General features: G+C 42.5%; 1 protein-coding gene across 1 annotated transcript in view; it reads right to left on the bottom strand.

Moving 5' to 3' along the window:
- Window positions 1-23,411, bottom strand: part of LOC109250420 (adhesion G-protein coupled receptor G4) — a 63,768-nt gene extending 40,357 nt beyond the window's left edge. The window contains exons 1-7 of the mRNA XM_053891327.1: window positions 23,306-23,411; window positions 21,233-21,297; window positions 17,281-17,444; window positions 15,713-15,845; window positions 13,851-13,969; window positions 4,199-4,415; window positions 3,467-3,629 (exon numbers count right to left, since the gene is read on the bottom strand). Coding sequence (XP_053747302.1) covers window positions 3,467-3,629; window positions 4,199-4,415; window positions 13,851-13,969; window positions 15,713-15,845; window positions 17,281-17,444; window positions 21,233-21,297; window positions 23,306-23,380 — 936 coding nt within the window. The 5' untranslated portion in view covers window positions 23,381-23,411. The remainder of the gene's footprint in view (window positions 1-3,466; window positions 3,630-4,198; window positions 4,416-13,850; window positions 13,970-15,712; window positions 15,846-17,280; window positions 17,445-21,232; window positions 21,298-23,305) is intronic.
- Between the last annotated feature and the right edge of the window lie 644 nt (window positions 23,412-24,055).

Raw genomic sequence — 24,055 nt, 5'->3', positions numbered from 1 at the left:
TCTGATATCAGGAACAAGACAAGGATGTCAATTTAACCATTTCAATCCAACATTTTATTGGAAGCACTAAAATCAAAAGAAAGGAATAAAAGGAATAAAAATCAATAAGGAAAACATTAAACTGTTTCTATTGCCAGATGACATTACAAAGAATGTCCTAAGGAATCTCTATAGCAGGCACCTGGGTGGCTTGGATGGTCAAGCATCTGACAGTGGCTCAGGTCATGATCTTACAATTCATGAGTTCAAGCCCCTCACCGGGCTGTCTGCTGTCAGCACAGAGCCCACTTCAGATCCTCTGTGCCCCCCTCTCTCTCTGCCCCTCCCCGACTTGCACTCTCTGTCTCTCTCAAAATAAACTTAAAAAAAAAAAACCCACAAATACTTTTTAAAAAAGGAATCTCTAAAACAACTGCTACAGCTAACATGTGAGTTTAGCAAGTTCATAGGATAGAAAACTAGAGATAGATAGATAGATAGATAGATGGATACAGAGAGTATCAACTTTATTTTTGTATACTTGCAGCAAATAATTAGAAAATTAAATTTTAAAAAATCCCATTTGCAACAGCATCAGAAGACATAAAATATTTAGGAATAAACCTAACAAAAGACATATGAAACTACTCCACTTAAAAATACAAAACATTGGGGCACCTAGGTGGCTCAGTTGGTTAAGCACCCAACTCTTGATATCAGCTCAGGTCTTGATCTCAGGGTCAGGAATTCAAGCCCCATGTTGGGTTCCATGCTGGGTATGAAGCCTACTTAAAAAACAAACAAACAAACAAACAAACAAACAAACAAACAAAAAACCAAAACTATAAAACATTGTGATACTGCTCTGTTTAAAACTAGAAAGCATAAATTTATTCCTAAATATTTTATGTTTTCTGGTGTTGTTGCAAGTGGAATTTTTTAAATTTAATTTTCTAATTATTTGCTGCAGGTATATAAAAACAGTTGACATTCTATGTCTATCTCTATTTACCATCTAGGAGGGCACTTGTGATGAGCACCAGATACTGTATGAAAGTGTTGAATCACTATATTATACACCTGAACCTAATATGACACTGTATGTTAACTAACTGGAATGAAAATAAAAACTTAAAATAATAAATAAATAAATAAACAAACCACAAAACATTGTTGAGGGAAATTAAAATCGACCTGAGTAAATGTTCTTGGATGAGAAGACTCAATATTATTAAGAAATCAATTCTCCCCAAAATTGATCAACAGCATCGAGGCCATCTCAGTCACTCTCAACACTTTTTTTTTTTTTTTTTGGTACAAATTGATAAGCACCTTCGAAAATTCATACGGACACAGGAAAGGCCTAGAATAACCAAAGCTATCTTGAAAAAGAACAAAGTCGAAGGACTCACACTACCTTGAAGTTGAAGGATTTCAAGACTACAGGAATCAAGACAGTGTGATAATGGCATAAGAATCCATAAAAAAATTAAAGGAACAGAATCGAACGCTCAGAAATAGACCCACATCTGCATGAGTATTCGATTTTTTTTTTTTTTTTTTTGGTCAAAGATGCCAAAGCAAGCCAATGGGGAAAGAAAAGTCTTCAATAAATGGCAGTGGAATAACTGGGTATCTATATGGACCAAAATGACCTCCAAACCATATGCTACACCACACCTTCTCACACCACACATAAAACTTAATTCAATGGGGTTTATAGTCCTAACCATTAAAGCTACAACCATAAATCTCTTAAAGGAAAGCATGGGAGAATATCTTCATGACCTGCCGGCAGGCAAAGGTTTCTTAGACAAGTCACAGGGTGTTGCTCATAAAAGAAAACAACTGATAAATTATACCTCATCAACGTTAAAATTTATCCTCATCAAAAGACATCACTGAGGAAATGAATAGGCAAGCCACAGAGAAAACATTTTCAAGACATGTATCTGATAAATGCCTCGTATCCAGAATATACAAAAAATATTTACGACTCAATAAGAAGACAGACAACCCAAGTTAAAAAGGGGCGAACGATTTTAACCGATACGTCACCAAAGAAGATACCCAAATGGCCAATACAAAATTGAAAAAGCAAACTAGTGTGACACTGCATATCAACTGTCGTTCAATTTTTAAAAAATGAAACAATCACTCCACAATCCACTTAGGAGCCAGCATGATAGGTTCTTACAAATTTAAACTTATCACTCCTAGGTATTCACTCTAGATACATGAAAACATATGTCGACACAAAGACTTTTACATGAATGTTCAATGAAGGATTTATTGTTCATAATAGCCCCGAACTGGAAACAATCCCAACATCCATCAACAGGAGAACAATGTTTGGTATGTCCACACAGTGGAACATTATACAGCAATAAAAAAGGACAAACTATAGAAACAAAAAAAAAGCTATATGAAAGAAGTCTTATGTAAGAGAAAACATATTATATGATTCCATTTATATAAAGTTCCAGAACAGGCAAAACTAGGGTGGAAAAATACCAGAACGGTGGCTGCCAGTGGATGTAGTAGCTACAGGGATTGACTGGGAAGGAGCAGGAGGGGAATTTGAGGGATGACAGTAATGTTCTATATCTTGATATGGGTTTGGAGTTACACAGATGCACACTTCTGTTAGAATTCAGCAAATGTATACTTAGAATTTGTGTATTTCCCCATAAGTAAGTTTTATAATTTTTCAACCTGTATATATTTTTTTAAAAATGGTGCCCTCCCAAATTGTCTTGAGCAAGGGTTGACAGCCTGTGGCCTGAGGTGGTGTGGTGTGGTGGAAAGGGCCCAGGCTTTAAATTTTTTTTAATGTTTATTTATTTTTTGACAGAGAGAGAGAGAGAGAGAGCGCGCTGCGCGCGTGCAAGTGGGGGAGGGGCAGAGAGAAAGGGAGACACAGAATCCGAAGCAGGCTCCAGGCTCCGAGCTGTCAGCACAGAGCCCGACGCGGGGCTTGAACTCACGAACCACGAGATCATGACCTGAGCCTAAGTCGGATGCTTAACCGACTGAGCCACCCAGGTGCCCCGAAAGGGCCCAGAATTTAAAGCCAAACAGACATAAGTTTGAACCCTGGCTTGGCCATTAGGTTGTGTGTCCTTGGGCAAGTTACTTAACTGCTCTGTTTCCTCATCTGTACAGACAGTAGCATAGTGCCCCAACATATAATAAGTACTCCATAAATAGTAGCTAATAATAAAATAACATGTGAGATGATTTCGGGTCATGGGGCCAAAGATGGCGTCATCGCACATCTCGTGGACACCGTTCCAACCAAGATATTCATCTACTAAGGGTTCTATCTGAATCTTCCCTGGGATATGTGTACTTCCATAAGGTCCTCTGAAGACTAAGACCTTTAAAAAAGACAAAAAGGATCCCCTCTCCCTCCCAAGGAGTAAATGAACGAAGACTTGGAACAGTGCTTGCCTGATTGGCTCTCAGTTCCCGGAACTGTACTCACCTCAGGGTCTGCGCCTTCGTTGTAGGAGCGAATGCTGAAGGCCATGCCTTCAAATGTGTGGTCTACCCGCAGGATGGCCAAAGCCAGGCTGGCTGCTGTCAGATTTGCTGTCCTCCCAAAAAACTCCATCTTGTGACCAGCACGCTCAATTATCCTCAGAATTCTGCAAGGAACCACAAGTAGAGAAGAGCATTACTACCTCTTTAATATAAAACCCATTCTCCTTACAGGATTTCCTCAGTGTAAGACCTTTCCTTCAGTTTTAATCTCTGTTTTTTACATTGTTTAGGAATTACTGAATAAAAGCACCGGCAGGAATATTTGGGGGATTAAAAACATCACATACGGTGCCTCCTACAAGACTTGGTTACTGATAGGCCATAAGGTAGAGGGAGGTAACTGGTATTATTCTCAAGCTTTTTGCTTGAGCACTGGGTGGATGCATTTTATAGAAATTGGGGGAGCCCCGGGGCTGGGAAAATAGATTGGAGGCTTGGTTTGGGGTAGCTATTTATTTGAAAAGCTGCTACGATTAAAGTTGAGTTAGAATTTGCCATGCATTCCTTCACAATTGGGACGTGAGTGCGATGACCCCCTTGCATCACACAAACACGGCTTTGGATGCATAGCTACCTGACCTTGAAAACTGGTGATAACTGCATACAAAGGAATGAATTATAAATATTGTGAATATCATGCAAGAATTTATTTTACCGAAATATTAGTACTTACTCATTTCTCACTTCACGCAGATCAGATGCTGAATTGTTTTGCTTTCCCAAAACAGCACTGATTATTTGTAGTATCATCTGGGTTAGATTCATACTTATCTCATGACATTGTGAAATGTCAGATACTTTAGAAACAATAATCTTTGTCTCGTCTTCATCCAGAGTGGGGGATTCATTTATTAAGTTTAAAATGTGCTGTGCAGCATCACCTGCATTCTCTGGGGAAAGAAAATCGAAATGTAAAACCTGCATCACTTTGTTTTGGGAAATGCCGGTCTGCTTCCTTCCCTTTCAAAAGTAAAGGCAGTGAGGATGCCTGTGGTGGCTCAGTTGGTTACGCGTCCAGCTCTTGATTTCAGCCCAGGTCATGGTCTCACGGTTCGTTAGTTCGAGCCCTGAGTCAGGCTCTGTGCTGACAGCGTGGAGCCTGCTTCAGATTTTCTCTCTCCCCCTCTCTCTGCCCCTCCCACACTCGTGCGTGCGCGCATGCGCTCTCTCTCTCAAAATAAACATTTTTTTTTTTAAAGTAAAGGCAATGAAATAGAAATACATACCAAGGCAGCAAAATTTACAGTAAATAAAATGCTGGACCTCAATTTCTTTCTTTTTTTTTTTTAACGTTTATTTATTTTTGAGACAGAGAGAGACAGAGCATGAACGGGGGAGGGTCAGAGAGAGAGGGAGACACAGAATCTGAAACAGGCTCCAGGCTCTGATCAGTCAGCACAGAGCCCGACGCGGGGCTCGAACTCACGGACCCCGAGATCGTGACCTGAGCCGAAGTCGGACGCTTAACCGACTGAGCCACCCAGGCGGCCTGGACCTCAATTTCTATAACAGACGGAGTCCCAGCAAGTAGCACAGAAGTCAAGTTTTTATTCATTAAATCCTTTTTAAAATACACCAGGGAAACCTTTTTGGCACTGAAGATTAGCTCGCAATTAGATTCTAATTAAGTTAAGACTTTGAGTATTGGATTGAGTTAAGTAGATCCCACCTGTACTAAAATATCAGCAAACACTCTCAGTCTGTGTTTTCATAATCAAAGATGGCAATGATATTTTTTCTGTCAAGAACCAGCAAGCACAGGAAAAAAGCAACTATGGACCAATATATAGTAAAGAGCAACTTAATTTAGATTTTTTTTAAAGGGTAAGAACAGTAGATATTAATTCGCCCACTTTTTTCTTCACTTTTTATTATGGAAATTTTCAAACACGCACAAAAGTAGAAAGAATAGTATAATGACTCCCCATGTACCTCATGAATCACCTAGCTTCAACAAGTGTCAATGAAGAGCTAATCTTAGTTTATCTACACTCTCACCCACCTTCCTCAACCCCAGATTATTTTAAAGCAAATCCCAAAAATATCATTGCATCCATAAATACTTCAGTATGCATCTCTAAAACCAAAGACCTGTTTGTCATAACCATAATGCCAGTATTTGTTAAACAAATACAACACAAATTAGATTTTCGTTCAATATAACCCCTATAAAGCTGAGCTCCTTGTGGTGCCCTGCTAGTTTAAACTCCCGTTTAAGTCCAATAACCAAAATATAATGGAAAACAATCGAAACATACAATCCCTTGAGAGAAGTCCGGAGAGAGATCACACTCATAACGCTTAACCCAGGTTACACTGCAAATAACCAAGTCTGTTGGGGAAGACAAATTAGCAAAAACACCACCCTCTCTCTCTCTCTCTCTTTCTCTCTCTGCCTCTCTCCCTCTCTCTCTGCAAACAACTCTCTGTCCTTGTCAATGTAAATTAAGCAATCTTTCCCGAGATTCTCTCAATTTCTACCCTGGCCCCCCCCCCTTAACCATTACCACAATCTGCCCAACAATGGAGGTGGCAGAAAGGGGGAGCTTGAACAAGGTTGTAATTACTTCTAAATTAATATTTTGTCCTTGTCACATCTATCTTCTGGTCTGTTAAAGAAACTTGAGAAAATAATAAGACTGAGATGGGGGAAACGTACGATGTGCTCATTCACAGATTTTTCTATTGCTCTTAGTAAATTTTCAGGCTTTTGTTGTAAGTGGGATAGCCAGCGCCGCCTACCCAGAGTCATTCTTTGGGCCTCAGTGGCGTGACTTCAGTCCATGCAGTCCCTGCTGTCACAGAAGGAAAATAAACAACTGGCCAATGGGAGACTGACTACACTGTGGAAAGTAATCACAGGCTTTTCACCTAGAGTCATCCAGTTTTTAAGTCAAACGCAGGACACATCACACTCTTTGCGTAAAAAATGCTAAGTCCTCGAGCGAAAGCAGTGGAAGGAATCCTCCCTTGTTTGTTGTAAAATAAATCGGTCTAGGGGGCCTGGGGGGCTCAGTCGGTTGAGCGTCCGACATCGGCTCAGGTCACGATCTCACGGACCGTGGGTTCGAGCCCTGCGTCGGGCTCTGAGCTGTCAGCTCAGAGCTTGGAGCCTGCTTCGGATTCTGTGTCTCCCTCTCTCTCTGCCCTCCCCCCGCTCATTCTCTCTCTCTCTCTCAAAAATAAATAAACATTAAAAATTAAAAAAAAATTTTTAATACATGGATCCCCCCTTGCTTGAAGTAGTTACAACTAATCTGACAGTAATTGCGCAATCAAAACAGTAATATATCTGTTATTTATTGAGCAATTTCTACAAGCCGGTATTGTTGTCTGCAACTGCATTACAAGCCACCCCAAATGGAACGACTTAAAACAATTCATCGTTATCCCTCATGGTTCTGTGTGTTGACCAGTTTCAGCTCAGTGGTTCTCATTTAGGGGCTCTCATGCGGGTGCTATGAGATGACAGCTGGAACCAGAGTCATCTGGAGACTGGACGTGACTGCAGGTCCAAGATGGCTCACTCTCATGGACTGGCCAGTTGGGGCTGTTGAACTGGTCAGTTGGGGCTTTGTCCTTTGGCGGTCACTTGAGGCTGTTCCCGACACGGCCTCTCCCAGTGGCTTAGGCTCAGTGGTATGCTGGATCCAGCTGGTATCAACTTGTCAGAACTAATTGTTAAATTTTCGGGAGTTTTGTGAGCTGGTTAAACACAGCCATTATGAACAATTAAACTACAGAAACTTTTACGAAATCAATCATATTAAAAACAGTGGTGATACTCAAAACTCATCACTTCCCAATTACTTTCCTACATGTCAATAGTCTGTGCTTCGGTGTTTATTTTTACCTACCGTCTCCGTGTTGCACATCTCTTACCAACTTCGTGTTCAGTAATTGCATGTTGCAGTTTATATTCAGCCATCAGAGAGTATTTACATCAAGGAAATCGGCGAACGCTACCAAAGCACCTTTTGGGGCAGAGCGGGTTGTTACACGTTTTCCAGCACACCACTGTTTGGGCTTCTTACTGCACGGTGTCTGGGTTCTGAGAGGACGGATCCCAAATCACAGTGTGCAAGAGAAAGGAAGCAGGGATTTCCAGTCCCCTTAAAAGTGAGTCCTGTGATTGGCACAGCATCACTACTGCCAAATTCTGCTGGGCTAAGTAGTCACGAGGCAGTCCAGAAGTGGGGCGCCAGGGTGGCTCAGTCGGTTAACCATTCAACTTCGGCTCAGGTCATGATCTCGCGCTCCGTGGGTTCGAGCCCCGCGTCGGGCTCTAGGCTGACAGCTCAGAGCCCGGAGCCTGCTTCAGATTCTGTGTCTCCCTCTCTCTCTGTCGGCACCTCCCCCTCTCTCACTCTGTCTCTCTCAGAAGTAAACATTAAAAGAAAAAAAAAAAGGCAGTCCCAAAGCAACTCCCAGTTGACAAGGAGGGAACGAATCGATGGTGGACATTTTGGAGACGAGATCCCACAAGGCATTAGACATACGCTTTCCAATTTAATCCTCACAACAGCCCTGTGTGGTGGGTACTAATTCCCTGTATACAGATTAAGACATTACGACACAAAGTTCTAACCCAGAGTTTGGTCCAGTGCTGTTTGATTCCAAAGCTAGTGCTTTTCAACATCACTTTCTACCACAGCATCCGCGCCTTTGTCCCTCTTCTCCACGGTTTGGGGGTTGGAACAGCTGTTCACTGCAGTTCTTCTCTCTGACATCCTGGGAATTATATTGTTCTCTCTCCACCACGCACTATCCTGTCCTGACAGAGGATGGACGCACACACAGGACACACTTCATTAGAGTGTGACACATCTTCAGTACCTTGGGGGTAACAAAAACCGGGCCAAGCAAAGAACCCAGACTTCCGAAATAACGGTACCTTTTCTAACTCTGTGATATTGAGGGGTGACATGACACGAGCATTGAACGGGGGGAACTGACAAGGTTTTCTCCAACCAAGACATCTAATGCTTGTCAGCAAGATAGAAAGCTAAAGAAACATTATTTCAGCGTGAGTGCATTTTCTTTCCTTTACATTGTACTCATTTTTTTTAATGAAGCGCTTCATTTACAAGGAAAAGTATTCCTCCAAAGCTAATAAATTTGATAATTTATTCTCCCTTATATATATTACAGCACCACTCAACTCTTCTCATCCTCTGCAGGTTTTTTTTTTTTTTTAGTAAAGTGACTTCTGACAGTTAATTTTCTAAAGATCCCAACCCAATGCAATGCTTTTCTTTCTTTCTTTCTTTCTTTCTTTCTTTCTTTCTTTCTTTCTTTCTTTCTTTCTTCCTTTCTTTCTTTTTTTAATGCAGGGCTTTTCTCATTGTTGTGGTTGTTTAACATTTTCTCCTATGGAGAAAATTCTATTAGCATGTCTAAGAAAAATGTGCCGCTCAGAGGAGGGAGGTCAGCATGAAGTACAAACCTCCCTACCTCGCCACCCACGCACTTCAAGCCGCAGCCCTCTCTATTGCCCTGACTCACCATTTCAGACATCGACACCATCAGAGCTGTGCTTACCATTCTAACTCTTCTAGATATTCCTTGGCAAGGATCTCAAATTTCCAAGGCAGACAAGTCTGAGGCGTTCACTGCCTCAAGGCAATTCTCTGGCTCCCCTATAAGGCACTGGGATGTCTGTGCCTTAATTTTCATCTAGGTGTTCTGGGACGCACCCCCTCCCCCTTCACACAGTAGAGCTCTGCCGATGGGAAAACTTGTGCATGCCTCAAAACCCCCGATAAGGAGAGACAGGGCTTTAAGAATAGTACCGTAAGGAGAGGCAGGGGAAAAGTTCACCAAGAGCGACGTCTATTATGCTGGTCAAAATTAGCCAAGACCATCATTCCAGGTCTCTGGAGATTGATGAGAGATCTCACAACAAATCGAGATGCATTTCATCAACAAAATCTATGGACACTTGGTCGGTATGGTGGGAGGCCATGTCCCGCAGCTCTGCCGTGTGGCTCCATTGAGTTAGGCAGCTGAGTGGTCCCTGGGTAGAAGAGCCATCGTGAGTGGCATTTGACAGGCAGCGAGCATTGGCGGTTCCCATATTTCTGACTCCGGTCTGCAGAAGAGCCACGCCGGGCAGCGGCAACAGCTGAATGCCAGCAACAAGTCCCCCTTCCCGTCAATTACACGCACAGCTCCCGCTCCAGAGGGGAAACCCTGGTGAAGCATTTTGTGAAGGACCCAGTCATCATCCCACAAAAACTCTTGGTTTCGGGTCAGGTCAGGATGGCACGGTGTGTGGGTTCAAGGCCCGCGTCGGGCTCTTGTGCTGACACCTACGGAGCCGGCTTGGGATTTTCTGTTTCCCTCTCTCTCTGCCCCTCCCCTGCCTGCTCTCTGTCTCTCTAAATAAATAAATAAATAGACAAACATTACCAAAAAAAGAAACAATCACAACCCAGCTAGAACCAGTCATCCCTGGTAGTCACGGAGAATGTGGACAAGCCTAAGGCTGCATCTTCTAATGAGAAGCATCAGATGTATATACTGCAGGGAACAAAGACTTCACTAAATTAGCGAGCCAATGGTATTTTTTTTTTACAGAAATAGAAAAAAAATTCTAAAATTCATATGGAACCCCTCCACACACACAAGTAGCCAAATCAATCTTGAGAAAGTAGAACAAAGGCATTACACTCCTTGATATCAAAATATAATACAAAGCTACAGTAATCAAACAGCACGGTACTGTGTAAAGGCAGACCTATAAACCAATGGAACAGAATAGAGAGCCCAGAAACAAATCCACACATATACCATCAACTGATCTTCAACAAGAGTGAAAAAAAACACACAGGAGGAAAGGATAATCTCGTCTACAAACGGTGCTGGGAAAACTGAAAATTCACATGCAAAAGAATGAAATTGGCCCTTCTATTACATCGTACACAAAAATCAACTCATACTGATTCAGGACTTAAATGCAAGAGCTGAAACTCAAAAAATCCTAGAAGAAAACATAACGGGAAAACTTCATGACATTGATCTTGGCAACAATCCCATGGATGTGGCACCAGAAGCACAGGCAACAGAAACAAAAATAAACACATGGGACCGCAACATATAAAAAGTTTCTCACAACAAGAGAAATAATCAACAGAATGAAAAGACAACCTACCAAATGGTGAAAAAAAAATACCTGCAAACCACATATTTGATAAGGAGCTAATCTCCAAAATATACAAAGAATTTCTACAATTCATGGGGTACCTGGCTGGCTCAGTCAGTAGAGCATGTGACTCTTGATCTGAGGGTCACGAGTTCAAGCCCCACAGCGAGCATGGAGCCTACCTTAAAAGATAAATTAAAAAAAAGACTTTTTATAACTCAATAGTGAACAAATAACCTGATTAAAAATGGGCTAAGGACTCAAATAGACACTTCTCAAAAGACATAAAAAAGGTCAATAGATACATGAAAAGGCATTCAACATCCATCATCATCAGACAAATGGAAAGCAAAACCACACTGAGACATCACGTCACAACTGTCAGGGTAGCTATTATCAGAAATCAAGAGACAACAAGTGTCGTCAAGGGTGTAGAGAAAAGGGTACCCTGGTACACTGTGGGTGGGGATGTAAACTGGCACAGTCACCATGGAAAACAGTATGGAGGTTCCTCACAAATTAAAAATAGAACTACCGTATGATCCAGCCATCTCGCTTGTGTGTGTACATCCAAAGGAACGAAAATCACTATCTCACAGAGATATCTACAGTAACGTGTTCATTACAACATTATTCATAATAGTCAAGGTATGAAAATAATACAAGTGTCCATCTAGAGATGAATGGATAAAGAAAATGTCACACACACACACACACACACACACACACAGGAATGATATTCACCTTTAAAAAGAAGGAAATCCTGTCATTTGCAACAACACGGATAATAAACCTGGAGACATTAGGCTAAGTGAAATAAGCCAGACACAGAATGGCAAATATTGCATGAGCTCATTTATCTTTTTTAATGTTTTTAATGTTTACTTATTTTGGAGAGAGAGAGTGAGTGGGGGAACGGCAGAGAGAGACAGACACAGCATCGGAAGCAAGCTCCAGGCTCTGAGCTGTCAGCACAGAGTCCGACGCGGGGCTAGAACCCACGAACCGCGAGATTATGACCTGAGCAGAAGTCAGACGCTTAACCGACGGAGTCACCCAGGCACTAGCATGATCTCATTTATATGGGGGAATCTAACATAGTCGAAGTCACAAGAGCACAGAGTAGAATGGTGGTGGCCAGGGACTGGGGGAGGGGAAATGGGGAGCTGCTCATCAACAGGCATAAAGTTTCAGTTAAGCAAGACGAGTAAGTTCTGGAGATCTGTTACACAACATTGTACCCATAGTCAGTAGGAATATACCATACATTTAAGAATTTGTCAAGTGGGGGAACTGCCTGGGTGTCCCGGTCAGTTAAGTGTCCAACTCTTGATCTCAGGGTCGTGAGTTCAAGCCCCACATTGAGCTCCACGCTGGGCACGGAGCCTACTTAAAAAAAATTTTTTTGTCAAGAGGGTAGATCTCATGTTAAGCGTTCTTATTACAATAAAATAAAATTTAAAAAAGAAAGAAAGTAGATTAGAGGTTTCCAGGCATTGCAAGGATGAAGGGAAGGGAATGACTGCTAATGTGTGTGGGGTTTCTTTTTGGAATGATCAAAATGTTCTGGAACTAGCGGTGACTGTTGCACACTCTAGTGAATATGCTAAAAACCATGGAATTGTACCCATTAAATGTGTAAAATTTTATATGTGAATATCTTCATAAAAATTTTTTTCAACTACAAGATATCAATTTCTGTTTATCAAATGACTGGAGATTCAAAAGGTTTTTTTTTTTTTAATTTTTTTCTTTTTTGACAGAGAAAGAGAGAAAGACAGAGATTGAGCCAGGGAGGGGCAGAGAGAAAGGGAGACACAGAATCCGAAGACAGGCTCCAGGCTCCGAGCTGTCAGCACAGAGCCCGACGTGGGGCTGGAACCCACGAAACGCGAGATCATGACCTGAGCTGAAGTCGCACACTTAACCGATTGAGCCACCCAGGCGCCCCGTTAATGTTTATTTATTTTTGAGAGAGCACAAGCAGGGGAGGGGCAGAGGGAGAGGGGGACAGAGGATCTGTAGTGTGGGGCTCGAACTCACGAACCGCGAGATCATGACCTGAGCTGAAGTCAGCCGCTCAACTGACTGAGCCACCCAGGTGCCCCAAGACAGGCACTTTCACATCTTGCAAGTGGGAGTTCGAACTGGTGCAACCATTACAGACAGCATTTTAACACCATCGAAAGTATGAGTAGCCCGGCAATTCTACTTTTAGGAATTTATCTTTCAAGTATATCCCACTTAGGCAAAATGACATATGTACAATATCCATTACAACAGTTTCGTAAAAACAAAATGTTATTGACAGCTTAAATGCCCGTCCATAGGAAACAGGTGAAAGAAATAAATTATGGCCCGTGCATGCGGTATAATATAATGCAGTGATAAAAAGCACGAGGAAGCTCTCCAAATACCAAAACAATAAATTTCTGCAATATATTGTGAAGAGAAAAAAGCAATACGGAGAACAGCATAAATAGCATGCTCCACTTTGTGTACAAAGAGGGAGGGAGAATATACACATATATGCATATGTATGGTGTGTGTGTGTGTGTGTGTGTGTGTGTAATTTTCCTTGTAGATACATAAAACATCTCTGTGGATATTTATTGAATGGCAGGGGTCAGCAGTGGGAAGATGTTTCACTGTATAGCCTTTCTGTTTTTGCAATATTGAACTATGTGAAGAATTACCTATTAAAACTTTTTTAAGTTTATTTATTTATTTTGAGAGAGCTCGAGAGAGAGCACAAGTGGGGGAGGGGCAAAGAGAAAGGGAGAGTGATGGTCCCAAGCAGGCTCGGCGCCCCCAATCCAGAGTCCGATGCAAGGCTCAATCCCAGGACCCTGGGATCATGACCTGAGCTGAAATCAAGAGTCGGACGTTCAACCGACTGAGCTACCCAGGCACCCCTTAAAACTATTTTAAAGTGAAAAGTAATAATTAGCTACAAATTATAAAATAAAAAACACTATAAAGCCAAAAAAAAACCCACTGAGAGTCCTAGCTTAGCATACCTCACTCCCACCTCTACCAACGTGAACTACTTAGTTTCTGAAATTGGATCGTTGTAAGGTGGATTTTCCCACACGGGGCTAGCCTATACCCTCTCTGGTCTCAGGTCAAGCAGACCAACTGAGGTTCCATTATTTCACTAATGTGTACAGAACAGTCTTACCATCACTTATAGTAATGTTAGCGAGATCCACAATCTTATCAGGAAGTCCTTGAAGCAGCTTGCACTGTTTTAACTTCGGTTTTTCCCACTGAGATTTGCCAGTCTCCACGTTGATTGAGCTGAGAAAGAGAGGAGAGAGGGACAAAGAGCTTTCTCGTTGGACGATGAGGCCAGAATAGTCTTAAAGCAAACAAAGAAGGAACACGGTGTATCTTTGGCGTGCCTCTTCCTTTTGACCACTCCCACTTACAAACACTGGGCTCTGCTGGCTGAGATAGCAAAGGCAGGAGCCCAGTGTTTGTAAAGTGAAGAAAACTTTGCTCTTGGGGAACAAGCGAATCTAGGGTCCCCATGCAGGAGGTATAAAAAGGCAAGAGAGTCTGAGATGAAGCATGGCAATGTCCCGCAGAGCAAGAGCCGGGGCACAGATTTTTGCCCCTCTGGACGTGGCTCCTTACCCTCACTTTCCTTTCTTACCCCCATTTTAAAAGGAAATTCATTTTAGAATCTGTCCCCGTCTCAGCATATCATTCTCCAAAGGCAATTGGTATGGCACCCTCTGCCGCTCTTTGCCCCCACCGTCCACCCTCCCCTATTCAATACAGTTCATTTCAAATGAGCGGACACATTTATTGAGCACCCACTGTGTTCTCGGACCTCTGATAGTGCAGACAAACACAGCAGGGTCTGGTCCCGGCAGGAGCGTGTTGTAACTTGGTGGTTTGAGTCTGTAAATGTAACTACGTTTAGGAGGCAAGTTGTGAGACGAAAAACTCTATCAACAAAACGGACTCTATCAAAACCACCAAGCGAGGAGAGCTTATCTGCAAGCTCTGAGCTGAGCTGGATGCTAAAAGGACAGACATGGAGGAGGGCCCCCCTGCCCCGAAGCAGAGAAAATAGCACAAGCAGAGAAAGAGACCTGAGAAGGCACCCACCCGAGTCCACAGTGGCAAATGGCCCTCCTTGGCTGGAATGCGTGGTAAAAAGAAAAGGGGAGCCCACAGGTCTTGAGTACTGTCTTTAAGAGCTCAGACTTAATACCCGAGGCAATGTGGAACCAGAGCAGGGGAAGGCAAGGGGACTGCTTTAATAGTAGCTGAGGGAGAATGGTAAGGACCTGCACGGGGGTCGCGGTGGTGGAGTCCGAAAGCAAAGGCTTCATGTGAGCTCTGATTGTGATCACAAAACCAGCATGATTTGATAACCTGATTAGATGTATGAACAGAGTAGGACCCAGTCTAAGATGTTGCCTTCCAAAAAAAAGCTTTTAAGCCTCTGTCAAACCCTGCTGCCCTTCTGGGCTGCCTACTTAAGTTAATGGCATAAACCATTAACAGCAGAGAGTCAGAGAAGAGGGGCTGATGATGTAAAGGAGGAAAATGATAAGGCAACAATAGGAGGGTGATTTAGTAAATTATTATGGCCCATCAACGAGGTAGCTTTGGAGGCAATTTTTCGAAATGGTCATTAAGAAGAATGTAAACCACAGAAAATGTTTGATCAACTATTGAGTGAAAAGGTAAATCACATTGCTGATAGGAGGGTGGTGATTGCCACTACAAAAAAAAGCTACATAAAACTTAAAGGCACACCGGGAACAGCGAGATGAAAAAACACACCAGCCTAAAAAACAGCTGTGTTCCGATGGTGGGATTATGGGTGATGTTTTCCCTTTTGTCTTCTTGAACATTCTTTTGGAACGTGATTATGTTGCACGCGCGTGCTTAAGTAGGTCCGAAGGGTAAAAGAAGGCAAGACAAGGGTGGAAGGGGAGGGAGGGAGCCTGCTCAGAAGCGTGGCCCCAGTTAAGCGGACCTTTGAGTATCTGAACTGGCAGTTAGAACTTGGCCAATACATACCAGACTCTAGTGGCGTTTCCATCCCTATTCTTTATGCATCTAGTTTGGGCTGTCTCGGTAGGGTTGGTTAAGAGCCACTTATAGGTCCCTTTGTATTTAGAGACTGTTTCTTGGGCTTCACACCTTCCAGGCTCTACAGAGAAAATGTATGCACATTTTAAAGGGCAAAAGGCACTTAGAAGAATCATGAACAGCCATTGTGACCCATCATTATTATCCTGCCTGTAAACACCAGCAAATAAAAGAGGAAACTTTTTCTACCAGGCCCTTTAAAGCAGGCTTCACGGAAAATATGTGAAATGCAGCCCTTTCTTAAATTAAGCCTCCCAGCAAAACCTCACATTTAGTCCTTTTCATTAAAAGCACAAATTGACAGGACAGCTTTTTGTCTTGGTGTTTAAAAGTGTTACATTTGCATTGACTAATAGTTCAAGCCACCCACACAAAAACCACAAGCCCTCACCTGCCGGTTGCCCTCCTTCAGAGGTACCCACTGTCAATGATGGGAGACTAAAGACTGACTTCTCCTTCTGGATGCTTCCTCCCTTCTTCAGGGGTTCTGGGGTGGATTTGGTTTTAGTCAACTCCACGTACCGACCGTCGCCAGTATTAGACACGGGAGCCCTGCTCTGATATCGATGCTGAGGGCAAGGTTTTGCTGCCAAGTGTGGTCACATTAAGGGAGAAGTGACCCAGGCTAAGTGTGCGTGGTCAGTCCCCTGTTTTCACTGACCACCCACTGGGCTCATGACCCTGGTTCCAGAAATCTTCCCCCTCGTGTGTTGATAGAATGGTCCGGCCATCCCAGTCTCCTGTAAGCTCTGCCTGTGGCTTCTACCCTTCTCTGCCTGCCACTCATCTGTCACTTGGGACCACAGCCCGCCCTCTGCTACCTGATTAGTTTGTCGCCGAGGACTGTGTGTTCTAACGCGGATGTGTGGTATCCGGGTTAGCCCGCTATCTATTTTGCCGCAGTCTATTGGGGAAAAGTAAGAGAGTGATAGCAGCAATGGCAGGGAGTAAGGGAAGAAATGCCCATGAGAGAAAGGCCCGACTGTTCCCAGATCACTTTCCAAGATGAACAGCCTGGCTATATCAATCAATAAATCAGCAAGCATCTATCGGGCAGCTCTAGTGTGGGACGAGGAAGCTCCCCCACCCTCCGGGTATTTATGCAAGAAAGACAATTCTCCCGCTCCGTTGATGGACAGGCCACTGCTGATGTCCAGAGCTGACCAATGGTCTCCGGTAGTCCCCCTGTATTGTTTATAAGCTCTTACAGGCAGAAAGATTCTCAGGGTGAGTGAGCACTGTGGATGAGGAAAGGGACGTGAAGACAACTCCTCTCCCCTTCAGAACTCAGGACGTCTTCCTATGCGTGCATTATGAGCTTTATAATAAGGGGAATGAGAGGAAAGTGGCTGATGGGCATCGAGGAGGGCACCTGTTGGGATGAGCACTGGGTGTTGTGTAGAAACCAAGTGGACAATAAATTATATATATATATATATATGGGGAATATAATAAGGGGAATGGATGCATATGGAATACCCCCCACCCCAAATTACCTAGTTTTTCCACTGCAATGTGTTCCGATGCAACTAACAACATCAGTTGACCTTGTGTGAAGTTTCCATGTGTGAGGTTGCCATGTATTTTCCTTTCGATCCTGCTAATCAATTCGCTGGCTGCTAAAGAAGAGTTGGCTTTTAGGATGACCTGACAAACACAGCTAAAAAGCAGAGACAAAAGAACAATGTCACAGTTATGTCAACAGGGTACAACTTGGCCCGCGGCGCTGAGATTTTACACAGGTGGTTTAATTGAGAGCCCATAAACACCCAACATTTTACGTCAAGTGGCAAGCCTTACGACATGATGGAAGACGGCCCATCGAAATCTTCTGATAAATTTTCTCGTCTGCCAAATAAACAACTCAAAGCCCATTTGCAAAAGAACAGTCAGAAACATTCGCATTCTATTAAAATCAACTAGCCATGCGTTCGCTGGGAGTTTGTGCTAATTAATAGAGAAGAGGGAGTACTCAGGATTTATTACTCGGGAGAAAACCTTTTATCCTTCTGGTCTCCAATTTATCCATCATTACTGCAATGAGGCAAATGGCACACGCTCAATTAGTCTGTAAAGATGTGTTGTGCGGAAGGCCTATTTCTGCAATAGTAATAATGGAGATAATGATAATGATAGTAGCTAACATTTGCAGCACTCTTGCTCCCCTGGTCTTGCTACTCATGTTATCTTCACAACGGCCTCACAAATAGTGCTACTATTAGCCCCATTCCACAGATGAGGGAACTGAGACTTAGCCAAGGTCACAAATACCTAGTATGTTCCACTTCCCTGCTGAGTATTCTGTGGACTTTTCTTGACAGCAACAAACGCTTTATTCCCCCATCTCCAAATTATGACCACTTTGGACCCCATTTTCTTTTCACTACAAAGAGGCAGCAGGCTCTTTGCTAGGCTGTGCCATGACCAACCGAAACAACTTATTTCATGAAGGCAAGAGCCCAATTACAGCATCTGTAAAATAACCACCGGGTACTTTGATCTCCTTCTGACAACTCCGACCCAGAGGCTGCAAATACAGAATTAAATGGAAGGAAAATCAGAACTAAATGTACCAGCTACGAATAAACTCAGTTCTTACCTGTATGGTACATAGGAAATTGTAGCCATTCCTTGCCCTTCCCTCTGTTTCAAAATAATGCAAAAGAAAAGTACATTGTCTCCGAAATCTTTACACAAATGTTACAATCGAGCACAGGGCTTATTGACAACAGCAATCATCATTATGCTTTACATTTATGTAACCCATTGCCATTTGCAAATCAGTCTCAAAAAAGTCAATGCATCTAGTCCTCGTATCATCCCTGTGGTGTGGACAACGCAGGGAAAGTCACCCCATTTTCTAGATGAGAAAGCTAGGTCTCAGAGAAGGTAAGTGATCTGCCCAATGTCACACAGCTGATGAATCACAGCACCGGGAGCAGAAGCTGAGACTTCCGGATCTAGATCCTGACATGGTGATGACAAGGGTAAACACTACCAAGCATTTACTATGTCCTGTGCTAAGCACTTTACATGAATCATCCCATTCCAAAACATCCCTGTGGGGAATGGTAGTATGGTTATCCCCATTTTACAGATGAGGAAACTGAGGCATAGAGCATTCAATTAGGTTGTCCAAGGTCTCCCATTCAGGAAGTGCAAGATCAGGGGTTCTAACCCAGGCAGCCTGCTCTGGGGACCACAGTGTCGCCAAAAGGCTTTTTACACCTATTATTTGAGAGCAATTTCACTTAGGTTATGTTATCTATTAAATTAAAAAATTCAGACTCTGTTCTTTACAGAAAGTATTTTAAATGATGACAGATAGGAAGCCCCCGGGTGGCTCAGTCAATTAAGTGTCTTTTTTTTTTTTTAAGTATTTCTTTTTTTTTTTTTTTCCAGTTTATGTATTTATTTTGAGAGAGAAAGCACAAGTCAGGGAGGAGCAGAGAGAGAGGAGAGATGATGCTGGGCTCGAACCCACGAACCGTGAGATCATGATCTGAGCCAAAGTCAGATGCTTAACCAGCTGAGCCACCCAGGTGCCCCAAGCATCCAACTCTTGATTTCAGCTCAGGTCATGACCTCACAGTTTCATGATCTCAAGGTTCGAGCCCCGCATCAGACTCTGCACTGACAACACAGAGCCTGCTTGGGGTTCTCTCTCTCCCTGTCTGCTCTTCTCCGTTCACTCGTGTGCTTGCTCTCTCTCTCTCTCTTTCTCAAAAATAAACAATTTTTAAGTTTAAAAAATAAATGACGGCAGATCATTTGGATGGCACTGCAGGCTTGATTTTATTTTGTATAAGCAAAATATTTCTCTCATGTTTAAAAACCTTACGAGCTGCATTGCGTACTAATCCTTTTGGAGTCTGACGTGGTAAAATTTTGAGGCACCGGGATAAGTACTGAGAATCGGGGCAAGGAGGATGGGAGGTAGTTTTGTCACACTCTGACTTCAAACCTATACACATAAAAGGCAGATTTATTATTTACAATCCCCAAGTCCTTCCATGCTCCCATAGCCCACACAAAAGGTACCTCAAAAAAACTGCCCCACAGAGAGTTCAGAAAAGCAGAGGATGGTCTTCCAACTGGGTCGCTGTGCAGATGCCAAAGAAAGTAATGTAATTTGACCCTCAACGGCCATAATTGAGCTTTGCTTGACATACACTTGGGTAGAAGCACTAATTTACTTATATCTACTCAGGTACAGGATGAGTTACAAGTCATTTTGAAAAATTACTTACTGCAGTTTGATCCATGGTTATTTCTCCCTCAGAAGTGTCTCTGTATCAAAAGCAAAAATATATATATATATATATATATATATATATATATATATATATATACACACACACACACACACACACATGTAAATGAAATATAGTGTCCAATACATGAGGACTCAAGTTCAGGAGAAAGACAACTGTGAGGCAGAACAGTAGAATCTCCCAGCTTGGAATTCAAACACTAGGGCTCTAAGGAGACACATCAAAAGAGCTTGGTCATTATCTGAGTACCCAAATGGTGGTAAGTCTTTGAGCAACCACACTCCCAGGAATCTGTCCCATAACAGTACCAACAAGGGTGCATACAGATATACGTACAAGAGTGGAAATAACTGAAATGTCCATCACTAGGTAATCGGATAAATACACCATTGCACACCCATGCAAAAGGATCCCATGCAGTCATTAAAATGAAGAAGCTAAATCTGTATGTGTTGGCCCGCTAAGATGTACATGATGTATTTTGAAGCAAGAAAAGAAAGGTGTAAAACAGCACGTAGAGTAGAATCCCGTTCTCTTAATAAACGTATGGCCCCAAATCTAGGAGTATGTAGAAAATAAGCTGCAAACCAGGTATTGGAGAGGGTGGGGAAAGGCGGGTTTTCTCTTTGATCTCGGCTCCTCGATACTTCTCAGCACCTGCCCATTGCACTGTCATCACCTCCCCAAATCTGCACCCCAGGCAAGTCTTAGACTAGTCAGCACTCCTCGCCTTACACATTTCAGGTTCCCTTTGGAATATTCTACCTCCTGAAAGTGCGTTAATCAGAAAATAAAGAGTCTTATAAATCTTCATGCATTGGCCATCCCTAGCCTTTCATCCGTTTAAGGCATGATTTTTCCCCTCAAAGTCACAGAGCATTTTAAAGCCAAAAGGGACATTAAAGGCAACTGAATCTAATTCCACTGTTTCCCTGATTTATATTCCTCTGTTTTGTTCTCTCATTGGCTTTACACCCTACAGTGATTATACACATTTTTCTCGTATTCCAAAGAGAACCCACACTCAGAAGGGAAGATGTAACTCAAAATGCCGACCCTAAATCTCAGACGGAAAAAAACAAAATGAAATCCGCCCTCCCCCGCCCCCGGGATAGGAACATACCCAGAATGCCCCCAAACTGCCTTCGACCCACAATAGATGATACCCCCATACCTGCTTTTAATTTGAATGGCCAGATTAGCAACAGCAAATTCACTGTCCTGAAATATAGAATTCAACTGTAAGAGACAAAACAGATCGATTTTAGTATTCCCACTCCTCTATCAAGCCAGGGAAGTTACCTGAGACAATGTCATCATTAAGCTGCATTTATTATTCCAGTGAGATCAACATTTCCATCTGCTCCACTCAGTTCTTCAATTTACATTTTACCTACTGCCAGGGGCTGAATAGCGTCCCCTCCAATCGATACGTTGAAGTCCTAACTCCCTCGTGTGACTGTATTTGGGTGTAGGCCCTTTAAGGAGGCAATGAAGGCTCAATATAGTCAGAAGGTGGAGCCTTAATCTGGTAGGACTGGCAGTCCCTGGAAGAAGAGAGACACCAGATATGTGTGTGTGCGTGTGTGTGTGTCTCTCTCTCTCTCTCTCTCTCTCTCTCTCTCTCTCTCTCTCTCTCTCTGTACCTGCCGCGCGCGTGCGCGTGTGCGCGTGCGTGTGCGCATGTGTGTGTGCGCGCGCACACGCAGGAAAGGCTATGGGAGGACACAGTGAGAAGCTGGCCCTCTGGAAGCCAAGGAGAGAGTCCTCTGAAGAAACCCACCCTCCAGGCGCCTTGATCTTGGACTTCCAGCCTTCGGAACTGTGAGAGAAGAAATGTCTGTTGTGTAAGCCCCCCAGTGCCTCGTATTTTGTTATGGCGGCCCTAAGAGACAAATACACGCGCCCATTTTCAAGCACTTACAATCATGCTATACACACGGCAAAAGAAATGCTGATGGGGAAAGAGAGGAAACAGACATGATCATTTACTGTTGGTGGGGTGCAAACGGATATCGCCTGTCTGGGAGGCCACCTAGCTTTATGTTAGAATGTGAAATGTGGGGCCCAAGCGGGGCTCAGTCGGTTAACCGACTCTTGATTTTGACTCAGGTCATGACCTGACCGTTTGTGAGTTGCAGGCCTGCATCGAGCTCTGTGCTGTCAGTACCGGGCCTGCTTGGGATTCTCTCTCTCTTCCTCTCCTACTTGTGTGCTGTCTCTCCCTCACTCTGCTTCTCCCCCACTTCTAAGCACGCTCTCTCTCTCTCTGTCTCAGAATAAATAAATAAACTTATTTTTTTTAAATGTTCAATGTTCATGTGCTTTGATCCAGCAATTCCAGCTCTGGGAATTTATCCTCTAGAAAACCTCAAGTGCCCCCCAAATTTATTGCAAGGGCATATCGTCAGCATTGTTTCCAAATAGAGAAAAAAATAAAAGTGACCTAAATGTCCACCGCTGGGTGTCTGAATTCAAAAAAAAAAATACTATATTACAACCATCCAGTGAAATCCTTTGTATCTGTTAAAGCATATGAGGTAGATGTACATTTGCAATATGAATATGCTCAAAGATATATGGTTAAGTGAGAAAAAGCAAGCTGCAGAATAGGATAATTGTATGGTTCCAATTATTTTTGTAAAAGAACATACATGCATCAGTGTTACCACGGGTATAGGGAGAAAAAAAAAAAAAACCCTCAATGAATATACCCCAGACTGTTAAGAGGATTCAATACAAGCAGTATGAGGAAGACATTTACTTTCTGGGGCTCGGATTTCAGTCTCTGGATTTGTTTTTACAGAGAGAATGTATTACTTTTATTTTCAGAAAAAAATGTGAGGATAAAGAAAACATCGTGTAGGAGAGAAAAAATAAAACTGCAGAAAATAAACATATTTAAATACAATAGCGTAGGCTTTGTTATCGCTGCCTCCCCACTTTCTCCAATTAGGAAAATTTGGCAGAAGCCCAGAATTTGTGTCGGCGAAGGGAAAGTTCTAAACAAATTAAAATAATGACATCCCATAAAAGCTTTCAGCATTGACACCGTACGTCCTTACAGTGTTACTCACACAGTAGATACATTTGCAGCAAAAAATCAAAACCAATTAGCTGTGAAATGTATTATGGGTAGAAAGAAGTTAAAGCCTACTTTTAAGCTACTCCGTCCATCATATATATATGCACATACATATATTCACAGATTTTATATGTACCATAAATATTTAAAAGATTATTTTACCCAATTTTCTGCAAATTCTTTGACAACACTGATAACCGGGATCCTTGGGTCTTCATCAAAGACAGAGAAACTCATTTCAATATTGTAGAAGGAGACTGTAATTAAAAACAAGATTAATTTCACTCATTTAGCTCAAGAAATTTAACTTCCATAAATTTGGTCAACATTGCTTGTCATTTTAGAGAGACCAACAATGAAGTCTCGTTCTTAAATTTTGCTTAATTTAACTCCAAGGTCAAGAGCCAACACTTGGGCTCCATATCCAAAAGCAAAACAGATGTACCATCACATTTTTGTTTTAATTATTTCGGCAGTTTCCCGATTGCTATACAGTTGATGGGCACTCTGCAAATCCTCAAAATCCTCAATTTTCTGTAGCCAACACATTTCCAGTCCATTTAATGGTCAAGCTGAACATTACCTCACAAGATCATTTGCACTGAGAAAATATTTATTTCTCCCTATACTTTTCTTTCTACTTCAGATTTGTCTCTGTATCCCTCTTTCTCTTGTCTGTCCTTTCAAATTTCAATTTTTGAGCGTTAAAAGTTGAAGGGACATTCCAGATTTGGATGATATGGAAGCCAAATACTCCCTGGCCATAGATAAGCATTCCAAGCCGGCTGGAGGTGGAGAGTGGAGAAGCTGAGGCCTAGATAAGAGGAATTTAAAAAGGCAGGCTAGAATATCTCCTGGAATTGGATGGTTTGCAGTCATCATGTCAGACCTAAGGCCATATAATTCTACACT

Source organism: Panthera pardus, unplaced genomic scaffold (assembly GCF_024362965.1).
Source record: "Panthera pardus isolate Hobbes unplaced genomic scaffold, ASM2436296v1 HiC_scaffold_27, whole genome shotgun sequence".
Taxonomy (NCBI): Eukaryota; Metazoa; Chordata; class Mammalia; order Carnivora; family Felidae; genus Panthera; species Panthera pardus.
The sequence above is the reverse complement of the archived record's forward strand: the minus strand, read 5'-3'. Positions and strand labels throughout refer to the sequence as shown.